At 39.3% G+C, this 21595-nt stretch overlaps 1 protein-coding gene across 3 annotated transcripts in view; it reads left to right on the top strand.

The window, feature by feature from the left end:
* The window catches only part of LOC148392314 (zinc finger protein 516-like), a 36317-nt gene extending 16477 nt beyond the window's left edge, over positions 1-19840 (top strand). For 2 of the 3 annotated variants that reach the window (XM_088386613.1, XM_088386614.1), the window contains exons 2-5: positions 2454-4646; positions 7004-8245; positions 11118-11222; positions 16487-19840. In XM_088386613.1, the coding sequence (XP_088242739.1) occupies positions 2930-4646; positions 7004-8245; positions 11118-11222; positions 16487-16677 (3255 nt within the window). In that variant the 5' untranslated portion in view covers positions 2454-2929 and the 3' untranslated portion in view covers positions 16678-19840. Of the gene's footprint in view, positions 1-2453; positions 4647-7003; positions 8246-11117; positions 11223-13658; positions 13730-16486 lie in introns of all 3 variants that reach the window. The other variant, XM_088386615.1, reaches the window with a different exon arrangement.
* Positions 19841-21595: the final 1755 nt, after the last annotated feature.

Here is a 21595-nt window from a genome sequence, read left to right on the forward strand (position 1 = left end):
GGCAAGATTTTTTTTTCTCTGCAAAGCCCTCACTGTATGTTGTCCTCTGCAAAGTAGTGTCTGTATGAGTTTGTGAGTAACCCTCTGTACAAACGGTTAAACTTGCAATGCTGCCTTGTATGGAACACTGTGGTTTCCAAAAGATGTGTGGGCAAATTTAAAAGGCCCTCTGTTTTGCTCCTTGCACAGTTGAATTGCTTGTGTGCGGGTGTGTGTTTGTCAGCATTCAAACAGAAGGTTCACTCTTGATTTTTTTTTTTACTGTATCTATTTGTCCCCAGATTCAAATCAGAAGTCTCTTTGGCTGCTAAGGAATCTCTTAGATTATATATATATATATTATATATGTACATATGTCATATATAATGTTATATATATATATATATATATATATATATATATATATATATATATATATATATATATATATATATATATATATATATATATATATATATATATATATAAAATATTATATTATATTAATTAATTAATATATTATATTTTATATTATAATTATAATATACGTATTACATCATTAATTACAGATACACGGTACAGATAATGGATGGATGGATATGGATGAATGGGTATAATATATACATCAAACTTTTAATCTACCTCTGACTCATTTAGTCTTCTTTGTAGGTTTGTAAGTAGAAGCCTTGAGGACTTAAGCAGGAAGCATCGTGAGCCATTCTAATGATTTCAATAAAAGAAAGAGTCTCCATAAATAGGTGGCTTCGGTACTGGGTATTAATTTTAGTGCAAGTTATAAAGACGTACAGTTATTCATGTTCATGTGCTAAAATCCTCATGTGGTAATGATCAGTTATCCTCTTATAATTAGAGCCTATCGCTGGTTCTATTATGGTCTTTAACAATTGCATTTGTCTAATTTCTTATTGTCCACCATTTGAGTTTCTAGGATCTCTCAAATTAATAAAAGGCAATTTTCATCTTTCAAAAGTTTCTGAATTGTGACAGAGACACTTGGTGAAACCTTGTTCAAAAGTATAGTACGTCTTTTTAAATTGGGGTACTCTAGCAACACTTTATCAAGCTAAGTTAAGGTTATTCTTATTGTAAATATGATGGACATATAAAGTAAAACAGACGTCCTTTTTATCTCAAAAACAAAGTAATCTGAACAATAACTGCAAAAGCTCAGTGTCCATGCCTAATGTAAATATGCAGTATCTGGTCTCAAATCTGTCCCCTGTTTCAAAATATCATCATTATTCTTTCCCTTTCATTTTGAGCCTCACTGCGACAGCATTCAGTTCCAGTTTGAGAATGGAAGGCAATTTGTCTTAAGAGCCACTTCCTTTTGTGTACTTAAGAACCTTGTCATGTGAGCAGAGGCAGGTTTGTGAGGCCATTATGGGGAGGGAATATGGTGGCATTGCTGATCTTGCTGATGTGAACACAGAACATCCACCCTCCTCTTCCCCCACCATGATTGTGTAAAGTGTCAACTCAGCTGGTGTGGCGTCAGAGCCCCCAACCCCTCCACAAATCATTGCACAATCATTCAGATGGATGTTGTACATAAATACATTTAAAGGGGAGGGGGCACACCGCTGAATTCAGTCTACGCTCAGTAACCAAAATATATAAGTACAACTTTGCAATTAATGTTATCATAACGTGTATCAAAGTTTGAGCATTAAACAAGGTCAGCAGGTCACCCTCACAGTCAAGAGATTTTGGGTTTGAATCTCTTCCTTCCTGTGTGAGGTTTGCGTACTCTAGCTTCCTCTCAAAAAAAAAAAAAACCCATTCATATTAGGTTAATTTAAGCCTCTATTGGTAGGTATTTTGTTGGGTATAGGGAAAATTGTTATTTGTCAATATTGTATGCGCCCTGTGATTGACTTGAAACTAATACAAGTTATCTTTCTGCCTCTTGTCCAGTCAGCTTGGCTAGATTGAAAGCGATACTCGGTAGAAAATGAGTGAATAATTAATCAGCGCAGTTTCTAGTGCACAGTGAGCAATGTTGTGTACTGTATTTCTAATGATGCGTGGGTCAAGTATAAATTTTTTTCAGGATAGTGTGAGCAATTTTCACCATTTTGAATGTCTATCTCAATGAAAAAAAGACTCGTTGACTCATTACGAAAAAATTTGAAACATATTTCCTGTTTCAGTTTTTAATTAATTGTTACTGTCACAACCCCAGCCTCTTATGTTTTTTGACAAGCGAGTTAGTTTAGTTAATTAAAACAATCGAGGGTGTATTCACTTCTTGCCCAAAGTCAGGAGCGGATAAAATCCCCTTATGCGTGACTTATGAAGACCCGTTTTATAGAAAATGAATGATCAGATGTAAACTACTACTTAGTGAATGTCTGAAAACAATTATACTAACTTTATTTCTCTTTTTGTCTCATTCCCCTCTTGTCTCCCTTCTTTCCACCTCAATATCCCACTTTCTTTTTCATTCTCAGGTGGATTATGTAAACAATTGCTGATCTGTCTACAAATATGGAGGAGAAATGCCAGTGAAATGAATGAAGAAAAGAAGCGTTGTAATAATCGTAATATCAAAACTTTTTGGTACCTGGAGAGTTGAAAACTCAATTTTCATTCGCAGATAGTGAAACGTCAGATACAACATTTTGAGATATCTATTTCAAATGTATTATTATTTTTGCAATTTAGGACATACAGAATAACTCAGACTGACTGAATAAGTGACAGTAATAGATGAAGATGGCATTATTTCCTGTCCCCAGACAGTGTTAAATTAATTGATATGATCTCATTGATACATCATCTCTGGATGACTGCAGAGTGATAACATTTTAATTGACACTTGACATCCCTAGATGTGCAACAGCAGATAGCAGTAGATTTATCCTTTTTTTTTTTTGCCTAAAAGAGGTACAATAAACAGGGTAGATCAAATCCCACTGTAGGCACGATGGATACTCAGGCTAGAAATCAGAGGGAAAAGTTGACTCCCATCAAGGTGAATTCCAAACATGAGACTGAGGGTGAGGATGACAAAATACCAGAGACTTTTGACTGCAATGTTTGTGGTCGCAGCTTCCCTTTCCTGAGCTCTTTGTCACAGCATATGAGACGCCATACTGGCGCACGCCCTTATAAATGCCCCTACTGTGACCACAGGGCCTCTCAGAAGGGCAACCTCAAAGTTCATATACGCAGTCACAAACTGGGTACGCTCTCTCGCCACCATTCCAATGAGGAGGAAGAAGGGGGCGCAGAGGAAGAGGAGATGACTGTTTCAGAGGGTCTTGATGGAGGCACAAGTCCAACCAAGAGCAGCTCAGCCTGTAATCGGATGATCAGTGGTCATAGTGCAGAAGAAAGCCGCAGGAAAGTGCCAGTGAGGAGCGTGAAAAGAGAGAAAACTATAAGTGATCAGCTGCCTTACTGCTGCCGTCTTTGTGGCTACGAGGCCCAGCGGGAGGACCAGCTCCTGAGCCATATTGAGAAGGTCCACATTACTGTAGACATAGGAGAGCAGACAAGTGTTAAGGAAGAAGCTGTGGCTGAACCAGATGAATCTAAGTGTGATGGGACCTTTACCTGTGAAACCTGTGGCCAGGTGTTCACCCAAGCCTGGTTCTTAAAGTCACACATGAAGAAACATGCTGGGATCCTAGACCATTGCTGTCAAATATGTGGACGGGGCTTCCGCGAAGCTTGGTTTCTTAAATCTCACATGAAAACACACAACACCAGATCACGGTCTCGTGCAAAATCTGATTCTGCTGAGCATCCTGCCACTATCAATAATGTAGTACAAGATCCTGAAATTGTTTGCTCTGTTGAGTCGGTTTACCAAATGTGCTCTAAATGTGGGAATCTGTTTCATAGCAAAGAGAGCCTTAGGGCTCATGATAAAGTCCATGGTCTCAGTTATGGAGATCAACCTCAGAACCAGTCAGGACCCAATGATGGTGAAGATTCACCAGCCTCAAAGATACGTTTACTTGACTGCTTAGGCCTACAGTCTGTTGCAGTAAAGGCTGCGGAGGTTGAGAGTGATGCCATACTGGGTCGTAGAATCCCAGAGCTTGATCCAGTTTGCAGTTACCAAGCATGGCATTTAGCTACAAAAGGAAAAATTGTAGAACCAGTTGAAAATATGAAGGTTTCCAGTGATGGAGGAAATATTGGAGAAGAAGACATTGCTACAGCCACTGTCGTTTACAAAAAAGAAAACAACGGTTATGCCCTTCAAGTTCAAGAAAAGCGCAACACAGAGCGCCGCAGCAGCTCTGGTTTGGGAAACCAAGCATCATCTGGAGACCAGACACCAGAGAATCTCAGCGATTCGGAGTACCGGCCATCATCTCGCCAGGAACGGAGACGGTCATCCCAGTCTCAAGGTCCCTCTAAATCCCTTGAGTGCTTTGAATGTGGGAAGATGTTCCGTAGTCGTCACCAGATGATTGTCCACCAGCGACTCCATAGAAAGGATGGCAGCAGGACATCAGTGAGCGACAAGGAAAAAAGTAGAAGGAAAGACCAGTGGAGCTCCATGAGTGACCCTGAATCAGGCTCCCCAAACCGACCTTTAACCCCGGGGTATGGAGATTCTCCACCATCCTCCACTTTCAGAGACCAGGCATCTGAGATGGGCACTGCTAACTCAGGAGAGTTTCCAGGTTAGTCACAACTCTTTACAAAATGTAAATGTTGCCTTCACAAAATGTCCTGAAAAAGATTTTTATCCTTATCATATCTTTGTAGCCTCAGTTTGTTTTGTGTGTATGCTCAAGTGTGTGTATGTGTGTGCGCGTGTGTGTTTTATCTGAACTCGTAACACTTCACAGTGTCTTTTTCTGGCTTTAACTTTAGCAAGGCTCGAGAGCAGTGTATCTTTTTACACCAAATCGATAGCAGAAAGAATCCCAAACTATTCCCACAAATTGGGAGCTATTATCATCTACAATGTATTCCCACAAATTGGGAGCTATTATCATCTACAATGTCATTATAATACAGTTATTCATTCATTTAGATTTATTGATGCCTGCATTAAGGACATTATCATTTCTTGAGATGCCGAGTTATTTTTCTGGCATAGCATAATAACCATGCACTGAAATTAAAACGTAGTGGCTCATTTTAAACCACCCACTACAGTCTCATGAGTCCACTATGTCTGTTCATAAACTGGACTGAGGTAAATTTCCCCTCAACTCTTTAGTTTGCGTGAAGTGGGGACAGATGCCACCACGTGGCCGAATATAAGAACTACAAAGGCCCTCAGAGTTTCCTGCAAAAATCAGTTTCCATAAATGATCTCTATGGTTAAACAGTGAGAGAAAGGTCATGCATTTTTTGTCACATAAAAAAACAAAACACAGCACATAAATTCTATTGTAAAACAAAACAAATACAGTTTATCTGTCCCTACAAGGGCAGGCACTAATCATGATGGAATGTTACATTGTCCGTGTGCAACATATGAGCGAGCTGTCTCACTAAACTTTTCAAAACATTGTGAGTATTAGAATTGGGATGCATTTGCTGTAAATGCTCAAAAGCGGAAAGAGGTGTTAGTAGTGGCTGTTCCTAATCTTCCCTGCTCTCAGTGATGATCAAAAATAGCAGAAACATTTCTTCAGGCATGATTGAGCTGTGAGCTATTTCAGGTCTTCCTGTCTCAGGAAACCCCCCCACTCTTATCCCCCTGAGTGAGTATAATTTTTTTATGGGCCCGGTTTTCTCTCTTTTAACTGTCTTTATGCACTGTTTTACAATCGTGACCGCCGATTTAGTTTATTTTGCAACATCCAGGAAACATCCATTTTAACAGCTTTTACTTAAATGACTTTGGCTGTGGTTTTGTAGAATGTTCTTTAGTGTCCACTCTGAGATGGTGATGAAATAGATATTGTTGTCGAGGGTTGCAAAAATAACAACAGTGTGTAAAGAGTTGTTAAGTGTGTTTTGCAAAATCATCATATGTAGACCCAAGAACAAAAAAAGTAACATTCCCATACAAATGTCATGCACAGTGGTGTAGAAATTACATAATTGAAGGTGTATACATAATTTAGTAACCTTATTTATGCATATGACAGTGGGACTTGAAAAAGAAAACTGCTCCTTTCAGGATGCTGTGTAATATGATAGTGATAGCAAATCAAGTCATTATACAAGGCTGTGTTTTAATCGACCTTTTATATTTAATGGATATTTGTGGTGATCTTATTGTCTGTTATGTACATATATGATTCATGTGTTGCACAGTAGACCAACTTGTTGACATTTAATTAGAGTTAATGGGTGTACTTTTTTTCCCATTTACTGATGTAAAAGTGTATGGGGGGAAAAAAGTGGCCTGATAGTTTCTTTCCACGTAATCTTGGCACAGTGTGTATTGGTCATTGCCTTTAACAAGTCAAATGAAAAACAGATGCCAAGTTCCGAGTGTACAAAAGAAAGAGTTGGTTAAGGAAATTTGGCACTGAGTATTGTGTCAGGTGATTCTGTATGTAGCTGAGAGACAATACTCTACCTTATTACCAGGTGTGTGTGTTTTAGGTCTAGTTTTTTTTTTTTGCATATAAATCTAAGATAAAATGGTGGTCGTCAACGACTATGGTAGAGTTTTATTTCTCAGAAAGATAAGGTGTTGCCGCCATCAAGTGGATAGGCTTAAAAACTGCACAAAAAACTAAATCACTGCATTCTATTGCCTCAATGTAGAACACCTAAACTGGCTAAATTTACTACAGTGTACTATTAGTTTCATAATAGTATTTCAATTTATATTTACATGATTTAAACAGGCTACATTTACTACAGTGCTGTATGAGTTTCATAATAGTATTTCAATTGATATTTATATAATTGGAATGTTTTTAGTGAGTATAATTCTGGGTTATTGTTGTAATGACTAATTAGTGACATATTTGCCGATTTTATGATATATTTAAAATATATGGTGGAAAAATAAAGTCTGATGCTTTTTTTCCCCATAAACCTTTGATTTGTCATTGCTTTGTTGCAGATGAGAGGCCGTACATCTGCAGCCTGTGTGATTTTGTCACCACTGAGTCACATGCATACCTGGCTCATGTCCGTGTTCAGCATTCAGCTTCCTCTGAAGACAGAGCCAACCCCACACCTAGAGTCACCCCCAATGGATACCCCAAATTAAAGAAAGCACTCCTGCAAGGTCTGGAAAATATTCCATCCTCTCTTTCTGATCTTTCAACTTGCTCTCCTCTCCATGAGTCTGTTTTGGCTCCTATGGATTTATGTATGAGGCCCGAAGGTCAAAGGGGCCAAGCCCCCATAACCCTTGACAGGAAAATCCTACCGAACCATAAATGCTCCTTCTGCTCCCATTCAACCCTCTATCCCGAGGTTCTGTGGATGCATCAGACTGTTGCCCACCGCATGACCAGTAGTAGCTCCAATCTGGTGCCTAAATGGGCCCTGAAAAACAACATCAAGGGGCCAAAAGACTTGTCCTCCAGGAGACGAACTGCCCCCCCACCAGTCTTGGAGGGTAAAGAATGTCCACCCCTGCCAGCAGCTGTGCGTGTCCATCGCACACGACCCCCAACCCAGTCCAACAAAGTACTTCAAAAAAGCAAAGCAATTTCTCATGCAGACACAGCAGCATCAAGATCATCCCCTCGCTCTTCATCGTCATTGTCACGACCATCCACATCCACCTCAGGATTTCACGCTGCAAGAGTCCCTCAGAGTCAACCTCTGCACTCCAGACCCAAAAGTGATGTTTCCTCTCGAAGGAGCTCGCTGTCATCCTCCACCTCTAAGGAGAAGAGCTTCAGCACACCTTCCCGTTCTTCAGCCCCAAGCCTCAACTCTGCTACGGCTACCAAAAGGGCAGAATGTTATAAAATGCCTCAGGAGGGACTCGGCTTCATGCTTTCTAACAAGTACGGTACCCAAGCAGAGTTCGACCAAGCTAGAGGCTCTTCTTATCAATCACTCACCAACTCCCATGGCCAGCGACAGACTAATGCTACCAGGCCTAGTAGCATCATCCACAACTCCACAGTGGGGCACTATGGAGCGACGCAGACATATGGAGGTATTCTTCAGACTTCATCATCCTCCTTGCCCTCAGAGGCTTATGGGAATGTGAAGCAGGAACAAACATCAGAAATTCCAGAAATGCCAAACAACATCCTCAGCTTCCTCAAAAACTACAACCCCCATGAACTGGCTGCACTGTACCATCGCTGGGGTGCCACCAATTCACTTTTGGATCCCACTGGTAAGGAGCTACATTTGTTTTCTTTTTTATTCTGATCATTCAGGCTCACAAAGCTATGAGGTATATAAATTACATTTTACATGTTACACTCATATCAGATTCAATATTTAATATTAAATTTAAGCACCATAAAATAATCTTTTTCTATGAGTCGTAATATGTTTGGATTTGATTTAGACTAGGCAGTGGTTGTATTGATGAGGTGCAAATGTATTTCTGTATCAAAAAATACACTCACCGGCGAAACATACTATAGGTACACTGTGTGTCTAACAAAGAGCTGTTTCTAAAATGATTCCATCTAAAGTAAATAATATTTTTTTTCAGTTTTTGAATAAAAATTAATATCGTTATTGTTGTTATGGGACAGTACTGCCATTCTACAAGATGTAAATATTCGTATTTAGTTTCCTCAGAGGAACTAAACTGTAAGCACAATAAAACTGTTACCACACACAGCCTTAACCAAAAATGACGAATTCCAAGTCCACCATCACTATCGCCCAAAAAAACCAAGATTTTGAACATTTTGCAAAATTAGTTCTTAGAATTACCTCATTGTGTGTTTGTGAGATGATAACAGGCTGCATTTGGGTCAGCAAGTTTGTTTTCGATATTTGTATTCCGTTGTTTTGCTTTAAAAAAATAATAATCTATTGGTCTGTGAAAGACGTGAGAGAACCTCTGGTGCGCTCAGGTCTGTGAGGCATGCCTCGTGTCCAGCTCCACTTCTCCCAGAAAGCTGTCACAAACTGTTTAGGTCACGACTGTGCCTGATGAGAGACTCGCACAGATGCAAATGGGGGAGGCAAAACATGGGCATGCGGAAACATAAGAGGCAAAGAGAGAGAGCAAGCGAGCGAGATGAGACAGAATAATTACCCCACCAGCTGCTTCGGAAATGGTCATTACTGAACATCAACATTATTTTCCCATTTTTAGTTGTGTCTCTAAGGTCAAGTGGGGCTGTGTGGTGCTAGGGGTCAAAGACAACAGCCCCAGAGCAGACGCATGACATCACTGTCACCCGTCCAGGCGCATATCGTCACCATCCGCCTTAGCCCTTTGAGTCACATGCTATAAAGTGACCTTTTTTGAGCAGCTACGTCTTTCTCCCTTTTCCTCTGCAATTTGTGTGTGTGTGCATGCATGTATGGGTGCCTGTGTTTCCCATCCAGCTCTGTCTTGTCTTTCATTAGTGCATCAATGAGAAGGGCTGGCAGCTCAGACTAGAAGTGAAGTAACCAGAGGCCAGCCAGCAGTCGGGGTGCCAGAGATGCTCTCTGTCACCTCTCTCCCCCGCCCTGACTTTCTTGTCCTGTTTCCACCCGCTTTCTTCATATAAACATGAAGAAATACACAAAACTCTGCTGAGGCTTTGTGTGACTGTAGACTCACCAGCATGCTCCCCAAAAGTAGAGTGAGTTTCATGTCTTGGGTACTGTGTTGACTAGCAGTTATTTCACCGTGCCGTGTCCATGTAGCTTCCAATGCATTCATAATATGAATAACAAAAGTGATAATGATTGTCATTCAGCACATAGGTCACCATCCAGTTAGCAAAACATGAGGAATGATGCAGGAAAATATACGCATAAACTCTATCTATAACTAATCTCAGTCATGTTACATAAGGAATGGCTTTGGAAGCAATTGATATTCAACAAGTGACAGTTGTTATCCTCAATTTTTATTAAATGGGTAAAGTTGATCAACTTTAGGCTTGTGCTGTCCTGAGCTGGAGCACACATACTGTATATATAACTGTTAAAACATATACAGGCACACACACCTGACATGTGACACACGGGCAGCGGAGCGGGCACATCACAGCCGGGGCGTTTTAATTGCCTGTAATTTATGCGGTGTGTGTGTCTGGCTGTCAGCCTGTGAGATGATGCTGTGTGACAGCAGCAGTCCAGCCCCTGGAGCTAGCCGCTCATAATGACACATTAGACATACTAATGATGCCTGCACTTGTCCACTACTCATGCCGCCTACCTCCATTGCCGCAGCCATGCTTCTGTGTGAACGTACACATGATCAGTGTGTGCACAGTACTGACCTCTATGACTTTATTTGGCCTCAAACACAGCACGATTTTGGAATGAACCAAGGTTATTATAGCGAACGGAGATTCATGAAAAAGCTAAAAGTAAAATTAAAATGACATTTTGTTCATGAAATAAAATTTAAAAAATATATTAATCAATAAATCTCATAAACCACTCTTGGGGGCGCTACACCTAATTTTTTTTACTGATGTTTGGCGACTAAAATATTGCATTTTTTTGTCAGGCCTGACGTCTGTACAATATTTGGGGAGTTTTTGTTAGTTCTTCAAAAATATCTTTACGGAGAAGATAAATACGAATTTTTACAGAAACAATAGGGTACTTGCAACGTTGCAACAACTTTTATTTGTTTATTGCAGTTTTGCAGTATGTTCTGAGAGAAGTGAATGAAACAGTCGTTTGAGAATTGTAGTTTACTGTAATACAGAATACTTAGTGAATTTATTTTTTATTTTGTATGTGGCAAATACTCCATATATTAATTCTAAAAATTAACTAATATGAAGAATTTAAAAAAAACATCTAACAAACCTGCTCAAAAAGCTAATAAGAACTACAAATTAAGAAAAAAAGAAGGGAATACAAAAAAAAATGTCAAAACAAAATAAAAATTAACTAATGAAAAATCCAAACCTATTATAACTCTCGCACGAATCTATAAGGATGACAATGTCCTTTTGTCCTCAGAAATGACCATTGGTGAAATAATTTGTGTACTGGAATTTCTGGACTCTAAGCCGCACCTGAATATAAGCCATTCATGCTGGTCCCACAAATGTTTATGTGTCTATCATCAGGGATGCTGAGGTCTGTCATGCGACAGGGACAGCATTTCTGCCATGAGTGTGGGAAGAGTTTTGGTCAGCCCAGCCACCTTCGCACTCACATGAGGTCCCATACAGGTAAATAACACTTCACACCATTCACAACAAAGACTATATACTCTCCAGTCAAATGTGTAGTTCTACCTGCATTGTCCAATGTGATCCACTGTGGTTGAAACATATTTAACAGAAAGATTGGTGAACAATACACTTCAACTTTTGGTTGCCTTATTTAGTTAGAGGAGTTAGAGTGGCAACATATTCAGTATGAATCTTCAATATACACTGCAGCACTGTAACACACATCTGGGAATCACGAGAGTCGCATCTTGAGGCTGATAGTGAAGTTAGGCAACAAAAGTAACAAAAGGAACAGCAAAGGAAGTTGATTCAACATGTGAGAAACAGCCAATAGTTTTGGTCCTTCAGTTTGTGACATAGCCCCCCCTCCCCAAGCATCTAAGTATTTATCTTATAGCACATTTTCAGTCATTCACCAGTTATGACACCTGTGCACACACATCATCGCCTTCTCAGCCATTTATCCACTCAGAGACTCCAACATGAGTTATAGAGAATATATGCATGGAAGGATTCACACAGAACAATATTTCATTGTCAGCCATTCCTACATGTACCCATATAAATCAAACCAGATCTTTTTGTTCAGTTGAGTGTGACAGCCAGTCTGTGAGTCCTTCCTTGCCCTGGGCTGGGCAGCTGTCGCTATTTTTTAAACTGAAACATGTTTTCTCTGGATACTGACCTGTGACAAATTGTATACATTATTAATCACATGTCAATTAGAGAAGTGCAATTTTGCATTCCAATGAAGCAGACCATCATTTATTCACACCAGTCTCATGAGTCCATTTGCATGTGCTTTCGTGCCATTTGTTAAACAACTTGACTGAAGCTATAGCCACATGTGCATGTTATTTTTTTCATGATACGTATATCATTGTAGAGTTAAAAAAAAACATGTGCATTCCACTGGTGTTTAAGAACAACAAAATCTCTCAAGCAACCTTTGCCAAATTTGTAGGCTGTCAAACCTATGCCAAAGCAACAGGTGGCATGATTTTTTTTTCCAGTCAGAGGCCTGACAATAAATCGCAATCAAGTATTCATGCATGAAGTTGTGCTTTCATTTAAGACCAGGATATATAGTCAACAAACAATACAGATAAAAAAGTAATGAGGATAAAATGTTCATTTTACATGAAAGTCCTCATATTATGAGAATAAAACCAAAGGTATTTCTATCTGACAAAAAATCCACGTTGATTTGTTAGAACCATAAAATATTAATCAGAAATTAATAGAAAAAAAATCTTTACACACTCTGGGTACTCTTCCATCCACATTCCAAAAACATTCATAGTGGGTTCACAGAAGACACAAAATTTTCCATAGATTTAAATGTGAATGTGAATGTTTGTTTTTCTCTTTGTGGCCTGCTGGTGACCTGACATGCAACCCATAAGAATGAAATAGTATCGAAAATAGATGGATACTTTGTGGTTAGATGGTTGAACAGATTTTAAGAGCTGATTTTTCAATTCTCAAGTCGACCTTAAAGTTTGTTCCTGATAACTTGTGATATTACTACTTAATTCCCATATTATTTGGACTTTCTTTATGTATAGTGTTAGTTTCTTTTCTTTTCACTTGTTCATATGTGTTTGTGTGGATATTGTTTTATATTTTCCATACTTCGCCATCTCTTCTTTTCCTTCCCATTCCTCTTCATCCCGCTGACATCCTCTCCATCTCATCTTTTTTTGTCTGTCTCAATTTCAACCATCCCACCCATCCCTTTTCCTCTGAACTTCTATATTTTCTTTTACTCCCTCTGGATTCCCACACTTGTTCTTTTGTTCCCTCTGCCTCCTACCTCACTTGTCTCGGGCTCCTGTCGTGTCACGTCCATCATGTGAGCATGCAGTGATCACAGCAGACAGTGAGATAAGTAGCTTCTTTATGGAGAGTGTGAATGATATGTGGCATCGCCAGTGATTCTAAGTGACAGAGGCCAAATGGTAAGTGATGCAAAGCTCTGCTTCCCCTAAGCCCTATTGTAAACACACAAGCACGCACACACACACAGCAAATTAACACACTCACGCCCGTACACAGACTGTGCAAACACTAGCCAAGACTGTAATTAATGTTGTCACCGACGATTGTCCTCAGCATGGACGTACGCACATAGAAAAGGCCATCCACCCCGAGGCCTCTATTAACATGCGTCATATTAAATCACTGACTTGGATCAACCAAGTTCCATCGCCATCATCATCACCTTCATCGCTGCCATCATCATTACCGCTAGCTCCCCTCCATTAGCATGGGCACTGGTGGCGAACGCCGCACTTTATTGTGCGACTGGTGGCACAAGGAGAAAAGCAAATGCTTGTGTGGGTCTTGATAGAGCTTTTAACCGGATGCCCCCTTCCTCCTCCTCCTCTTCCACCTCCTTCCCCCACCCTCCTCTTCCTTCTCACCCCACAGTTGGGTTTGATTTTAACGGACTCCACAGAGGTACTGACGCTCACAGCACCGCTTCTGAAGCTCCCAAACAAGTATGTGGCACAACGGCTAATCACTCGGCTCCACCATCACCTTTGCATTGTGTCGTCTTTTTGTTGCACCTGTCTGCATGCGTTGTAATGTTGTCAACCTCTTCCCCCAGTCCTGTTCTATATTGTCTATTTTCTTATTTAATGTTACCTGGTGTCCTTAAAAAAGATTTTTGTCATGAGGAATCATATTTGCGCAAATTGTACATTTGTGCAATTTATGTCAAAATCAAATGCAGCAATTGTTTTGCTATACCAAAGTATTTCTAACCTGGCCCAATTTTTAGTGTGAGCATTTTATTTGATGAATGAGCGTTACTGTATTAAGATGGAAATTACATGCAAAAGCGAATCAAAAAAATGGATGGAAGTCGTTAAAAAAGCCTCAATAAGTTATACAGGAGATATTATTGCAAAATATTTGCCATTGGATAAATTTATTTATTGCTTTTACGTTCTTAACATTTTTTACATTTGAACATTTTTACTCCTAACCTTCAGCATAAATTATCAGGGCTGTCAAACTGATTTTATTTTCGTAAATACATTAAGACAAATTTAATCTTAGGTGGCCTGGTCCAATATATATTATATATTTACATTTAGTATTTATTATTAGCTTCTTGTGAATCTTGTTTAAAATCATTTAAGCAATCTGAAATACTCGCGCAAAATATGGAATCATGGCAATATTTATCAGAAAACATCAGCAATGAATCTACGGTGTTTGTGATAAGCAATTCTCTCCATTGACAATTAACAGCGCATCTACAACTATTTGCAATTTGCATACCACTAAATGTTTTTAATAAATGTGGACCAAGTAACTTCGCAATCTTGTTTGTAACTTCACACTTGCATGTAAAATCACTTAACAAACAAAACGATACATTGTGACCTTTTTCTGCACAATTGAAATGGAATTTATCTCCTTTTTTCAACTTTGAAAAATGGTTGTTCATGTGTCACACAAACCCAAACAGCTTTTCGATACTTGCGTTAAAATAAAAGTCAATGTTAAAATGAACTAGAAGTTATCTGACAGGCATATCAATCCCCACATTGTGGATAAGACCCCTTGACGGGCCGGTTCTGGTTTGTGGGACGTACATTTGAAAACAAGACCATTCTGGTAAACTACTGTACATAAATTAATAAATAAATAGATTAAACAATATTGCTAAATAAATAAATGCATACATACATACATACATACATACATTTAGGAAAATGGCTATGCATGTATACGGTACCCTTTCACCTGAGAATGTGACAAAGCTATAACTAATGTTAGACGTAAATGTAATTACGCAAATTACAAATTACGCATATTTGGTGATGTAGAATTACAGTGAATCATGTTCCAATATACTATACCAATACAATATATTGCCATATTTAGTTACTAACTGAGATGACCAAAAGTTAAAGGTGGAGACAATAAGTAAGTAAAAAACAATGTCACTATCAGAGCAAACAAAAAAATAGCAGCTTTCCATCCGTTACTGCCTTCTCTTCGTTTTCCGAGTCAGTCACGGAGACAAGAATTGAGGCCGAGTGAGAAACAAGTAAATCTGCTCGGCTTTGACATTCCCTTGTACAGGCTGCACCTTCAACTTTATTAATCACACACATCACACACACACACAAGCTTGCCCCACATGACTGAGATTTACCGCACAGTATATGAGTGATGGGAGCAGGCGTCTGGCGGAGGGGTCCAATTAGATGCAGTGTTGACGCTGCTTTACGGTGACGATAACCTTTAGTATAATGTAGTGCAGCGGTCCCGTCAGCCGTGTTTCCTCACAGGACGATGTCGCCCAGGTTCTTGCTTTCCTCTCACGTCTAACCCTCACCTTCTTTTTCCAGCTGTTTTATTATTTTCCTTTATGATTAATTATACCTATTTTGTTGTTATCGCTCTCTTCTTCAAACACCCCTCTTTCTTTCTCTCTGTTGTGCTTCTGATGATGTATGATAACTGCTATATTTTCCTGTGTCTTCTTCGGGGATAATACAGGGGGGAGGGGCACGGGGAGTCATTTGTTTTCCCGCTGTGATATTCATCCATTTATCAAAATGATAATTAGGTGCAATTAAATGGCAATCTCATTTGTTTTCTTCAGGTGTGAGTTGCTTATTTTTTATTATTCTTTCTATTTTTTGCTGAGGTCTGATGTCTGTCCCATTGTAGGTCAGTCTAATTAGAAGATGGGATGGGCATGTGTTGGGGGGGCAGGGGGTTCGTCAGGCTGCTGGCTTGATGGAGTGAAGTACATGGAGATAAAATATTTGTTCAGGTTTGTGTGGCTCCTCCTGAAGGAGTTGGGCTGGCATGTTGTAATGTATTGAAATAAAACCTACACTGAATGGACAAAAAGTTTTGTGACACTTTTTAATGGGCTTAGAAATGAGTGGAATGGACGAGCAGTCTAGTGGTTAGCACAGCTGCCTTACATTTCCGAGGGTTGGGGTTTGAATCTTGCTTCAGCATGTACAATTTGGCTGGCTGGATCTCATAGTATTGGGGTTGCTTGGTCCATGGCGTATTACATTTTTAGTTTCTGTTGATGTATTAGCCAGGTGTCCTAATATTTGTATCCATATTCTGTATGCAATATGTGGCTTATGCATGTGTTTTCCTCCCCATTCTATTTTAACACTCTCATCTGTTGTTTACATGGTGGATGTCATATTTGTGACCAATCTTTTGTTGCCACCACATGACCTTTGCAAATGTTGTGTTTTGTTGCTCAGGAGAGAGGCCTTTCTGCTGCCAGCTCTGCCCATACAGAGCCTCTCAGAAAGGGAACCTGAAGACACATGTCCAGAGTGTCCACCACATGCCTTTTGACAACAGCAACTATCCAGATTCCAGAAACTTATTGCTGAGCCCCGAGGAGCACAGAGAGTTCGGACAAACACCAACCCCACAAAATCAGCCTTAGCGCTTCTTATGGACTTCTGAATTTCAGTCCAGGCTAGTCAGGGACTCACATCAACTGAAAAATGCCATCATCACATTGAATAATAGAAAGATTTGATCAGCGTTGGATTTTTTGGTTGACAATGGGAAAATGTTTTTGTGCTTCAACCAACCCCCTTTAACGAGGGCTTTCTATATTTCTTGTAGTTCAACAGTGACGTTTTGTAATGAATGAATGGTTGCGTTTCATGACCCAAAAATAATACAATGGGTAAAGTCAGAGTAAGGCACAAACCTATTTTGTTCCGCTTCTTGCAATTGAAGGTTGAAAATAAGGATCACAGTGTGTTGAATGATATATACTTTCTGAGGACAATACTGAACTCATTGGATTATGAAAATATATTTTAACGAACTGCCGTGGCACGCGACTTTAGTGGACAACTTGTTTCTCCCTTTTCTTATCGTACTTGATGCATCACTTATTGCAGCATGCTATTGTCCATAATCTGCTGCAAGTAATATTTTTTTATTCACTTCTTTAATTACTTTATATTTTAAAGAATTTAATAACTGATTATCAAATGAATGAGCTCTCCCTTCAAATATTTGGGCCTAAAAAATAAAAATATTTGAGCACTCACAGTGGTAAACCATCTTAAAATTGACTGAAGTAATTACATGATTTGCAATATAGTGGCCAATAAATGCTATCTGCATTGTATAACTGATTAATCGACTAATCATCACAGCCATAAAGACATCTTCTGGGCTAAAAGCCATTACAGTGTCTTGTATGAACCAGCATGTGCAAATGGGTTAAAGTCACTTCACTCCACTCCTTAGTGAATTCTTAAGAGTGACCACTCCGAGGGAGATGATTAGAGAGACTGGGGGGTGGAAAGCGAGAGAGAGGGAGAAAGACAGAGAGAGTGACTGCTCTAATGCTCATTAAAAAGAGTTGCTTTTTAATAGCCATTATAAATGAGTGTACCACTTTTATGGCCATACAATTATTGTCAATTGAAGAGGAAGGGGCTGAGTGCTGGCACTTTCCATCTATATAACTCCTTTATATTACTGAGCCTTTCTCACACTGACACTTTGACTTTGATTTACACTGCAAACCTGCAGTGGGAGCAGCTTGAAGACTCAGATTGAAATTACACAAAGTAAAGGGCAGCTGGTACACGTTTGGAGGCAAATATGAATCTGCTAATGCTAGCCAGTGTGATTGCGCTGTGAAAATTGCATATGGTAATTGGAGTTAGTGTTATTTTAATTTCAGTTACATTTAGCTGAAGGCCGGTATTCAAATCCCCTTCAACTGATTCATGGTTGAGACAGCAGGTGCAAATTGTGGATCACACCATCAGACTTTATTTTTCCACCAAACGTTTCTACTTGAAAACATGTTTTGTTTGATCTTATGGCATGTAGTCGCTGCAATACACGGCCACTTCAAGATACCTGTCGTGATCTGTTTTGAGTTACAATATCGTAATTTGGTCATCTGCTTTGTGTTAATCGTTATTTGCACTGCTTTTTGGCACCTGACAAAACCATTGATCAATTTGGGTTTTATTACTGAAAGGAACTACATGAAATTCTCAGCCCAGTGTTTTATTTTGTATGATTTGTCAACTGGTAGATTGGTGGGCCAAAGTGAAGTGTTACAAAATATTCCTTCTTAGTCACAAAGGGGCTTTGGTATCTTCCATGAGGATACGTCCAACTTGTCTCATGACGAGAAGGCCATTCCATCATATGCTACCAAATAGTGATGTTGAACTCTACTGGATTGTAGAGCAGCCTTAGCACAGATGAGGTTGCATGTCTTTGTGCATTATTTTCCAATCTACTGAAAAGGATGATTAACATCCATCCTTGTGTTGTGCCTACCTCCTTTCAAATTGCATGTTAATATGAAGGAGGGGCTGGTCTTTACAGTTTTTTTCTTCATATTCTCTACTTGGGCTTGTCTTCAGCAACCCCCAAATTGAGTAAGCCATGCCTTGACATATTGGATATAAGCAGATTGTCACTTGTCAGGGAATGTAATTGTGAGGTACATTTTTGCACGCAGACTATTCAAACGAGTTCGCATACCGAGTACGAAACTATTAGTCTATCTTAAAACCTCAGTAGTTTTTACAACAACAACAAAATAGATGTAATACCAGCTGAGATATGCATACTATGTTGTGTACCTTAATATGTCTATACACCTAAAAAGTGTGTTTTGAAGCTGTGGGTAGTGAAAATACTTGAAAACAAATATTCTAGCCTTGTAGTGTAGAATAGTACAAATAATACCCACATTGTACAGAATTCCCTTTAAGATTAACTCCTCAGTTAGACATTTGTACTCCGAAGTGTGACTTAGTGAAAGTGTGAAGCTGGAGTGACTGTAATATAAACTGTTTTATCTGTAATCCACTCTTACCAAACTCTTTATATATACAGCAGTAGAAACCAAATGGCATTATTAGTGCACTTAGGCTAGTTTACAGCTTTAACCTTTCATTCTGTTCAAATCTAGTCAAGGTTACTTTAAGAATGTTATTATAGCTAATACACTTGTAAATTGGGGTTTAGGGGGCTTTTTGCATAGATTTTAATGACAGATCTTTTTTTGTAATGACTCTGTGTCACACCATTTTACTTATTTTTTTTCTGATGGAAAGTTTGACAAGTCAAGGTTCAGCAGTGCTTATTTTTCATGAAGATGTAAGAGCTTGTTTTTAGTCACTCTGCTAAATCGTAGGACTTTTGTCATTAGCTCGCCCTGTCTGGCCTTCCACGGGGTTGTTTTTTTTTCCCCTTTGGTTGGGGCTTTATTACATATTTTAAATTGTGTTTTTGTGTCTGAACTTTTTATTTGTATTGAACCTCATGATTAATCTACCTATCAAGACCTTGTTATTCCAAGTGGTTTGGTTGAAAACTGTATTTATTATCACTTCAAAAAGGACAGGAGGGCAGTAGCAGGACAGGTGTTTGGTAATTTTGATTTTCTAGGTCATTATTTTGTGTTTAGTTAGTTTGTTTGTGTTGTCATTTTCAAGCCAGCAAAGCGACGTGAAAGCTCTACCTCGTCTGAGCCATTCTCAGTTCTGTTATACTTTTGTAAATTTCAAAAACATATGATGTCATGTCCAAAATAAAGACACATAAAATGATAACTTTTGCCAGCCTTTCATCTGGTTGTCCTCACTTGATTTAATTGTTCCTTAGCCACTTGAGATGGAACACATCCATATTTAGATGAGACAAGGTTCATAATTAATTTTTTATTCATACTCACCTTTTCTCATTTGAACTTTACCATGAACCCGTCAGTGCATCGCCTCTAAAAATCACAAATGACTTGGCATGTATTGTACACTGCTTTGCTGTTCACAGGACCTACTGGTACCATTAAAACTCACTGTCAGGATCTGGGCACACATTAGCAAACATTTCTTGGCATATCAACAGATTTCATAGACAGCTAGATTCATCTGTTGCCACCGTAATGATTAAACCAGTGAGCAGTCAACCCCATTATTATGACATTTAAAAAGTCAGTCTTGCCACCTTACAGTTCCTGTTTTACAGATGCTCCACATCAAACATTGCCTCTCGGGAGAACATGGAGTGGAGGGCACTAAGTTTTATAAAAGCTCACCATCCAATGAATACCCAGCTCCTCTACCCAGATGAGTAAGTGACAATGAATCAGAGGAGTGTGGTGAAACATGGCTAGCCACGTATTTGTGTTTGTCTGATCCCATTGTGAGGTGTGTCAATTTCCATCAGTTTCTGCAATTAGCAGCTTGCACTGTGGCAGTCCTGTGAGTGTTCACCCGTTAATACATTCATTTTAGATTTGGAGTCAATTTTGTTGTTGTTCGTCCTGTGTTTGTTATATTACGCTACTTTCTTGTTCATGGAAAATGACCCAATATTAGGAATAGTTACACAGGATAAGAACAACTTTAATTCCTATCTTTGCAGGGGCCATCAAACTTTTTGAAACTGAGAACTAGTTTGCTGCTAATCAGTGCAAAATGTTACTAGTTTCATGCACACCTTAACCCATTACAGACTCTAATCAGATCTTGTGTTTTTATTTTGAAGGGGGGGGGTCTCTGTGGTCCATGACAATATGTGGCACCGCAAACCTTTGTTTATAGAGGTTTTGCGTTGACAATAGTATGACAATATTCATGAGAAAATAAATCTCACAAGTTAGCAGTCTGATAGAAGTCCATAAAATTATGATGTATGGACGAGTCAAGTCTACGTGCAAAATTGAGTAAATGCGGTCCTGAGTAGTGTAGATGAGGTGAAAACACATGAGACCAAAGCTATACTTCAAGCTGTTCCCTTTCATAGCATATGACACATCTGATGGATGTGGACTTTGATGGTGAGGCCGCCTGGGCTGTTGGCACCTTGATGTCCACGTGTGGCCATGCGCTTGAAGGGGCTCTGCCATGCAGCAGTGATGAGAAACCCATATCCTTCAACTTTGAAGGACCACGTTGGGATTTGTTGCTACTTTGCCAGTCTCTTTCATGTGCTGTGTCAATGTGCACCGTTTGTCTGTCAGCTTGAGTGACGGCAGAGTGACGGGTTCCCTCTGAGAACATGGCACATAACGCTAATGCCAGGCAGGCCCGCGGGCTGAGAAAAGACTGCAGCTGCCCGTCACTCTTTCCAACCTCATCAGTCACTGTGACGGCCCTGAGCTCCCTGAAACCTGTTGGCTGACATCTCTTTTCTTTGTCACAGCACAGTCAAATAGAGTGAGTGACATGGAAAATATGCAAAATGTCAGTCAGATATGGATGTGACAGGTAGATGTGATGAAGAAAACAATGCTTCAAATGTTGATAAAGCTATCACCACAAACATCTATTGAAGCTATATTTCATTTTTCGACGTTAGGACTG

The sequence above is a fragment of the Syngnathus floridae genome, chromosome 10, assembly GCF_059516105.1.
Source record: "Syngnathus floridae isolate MCC-2025c chromosome 10, RoL_Sflo_1.0, whole genome shotgun sequence".
Lineage (NCBI taxonomy): Eukaryota > Metazoa > Chordata > Actinopteri > Syngnathiformes > Syngnathidae > Syngnathus > Syngnathus floridae.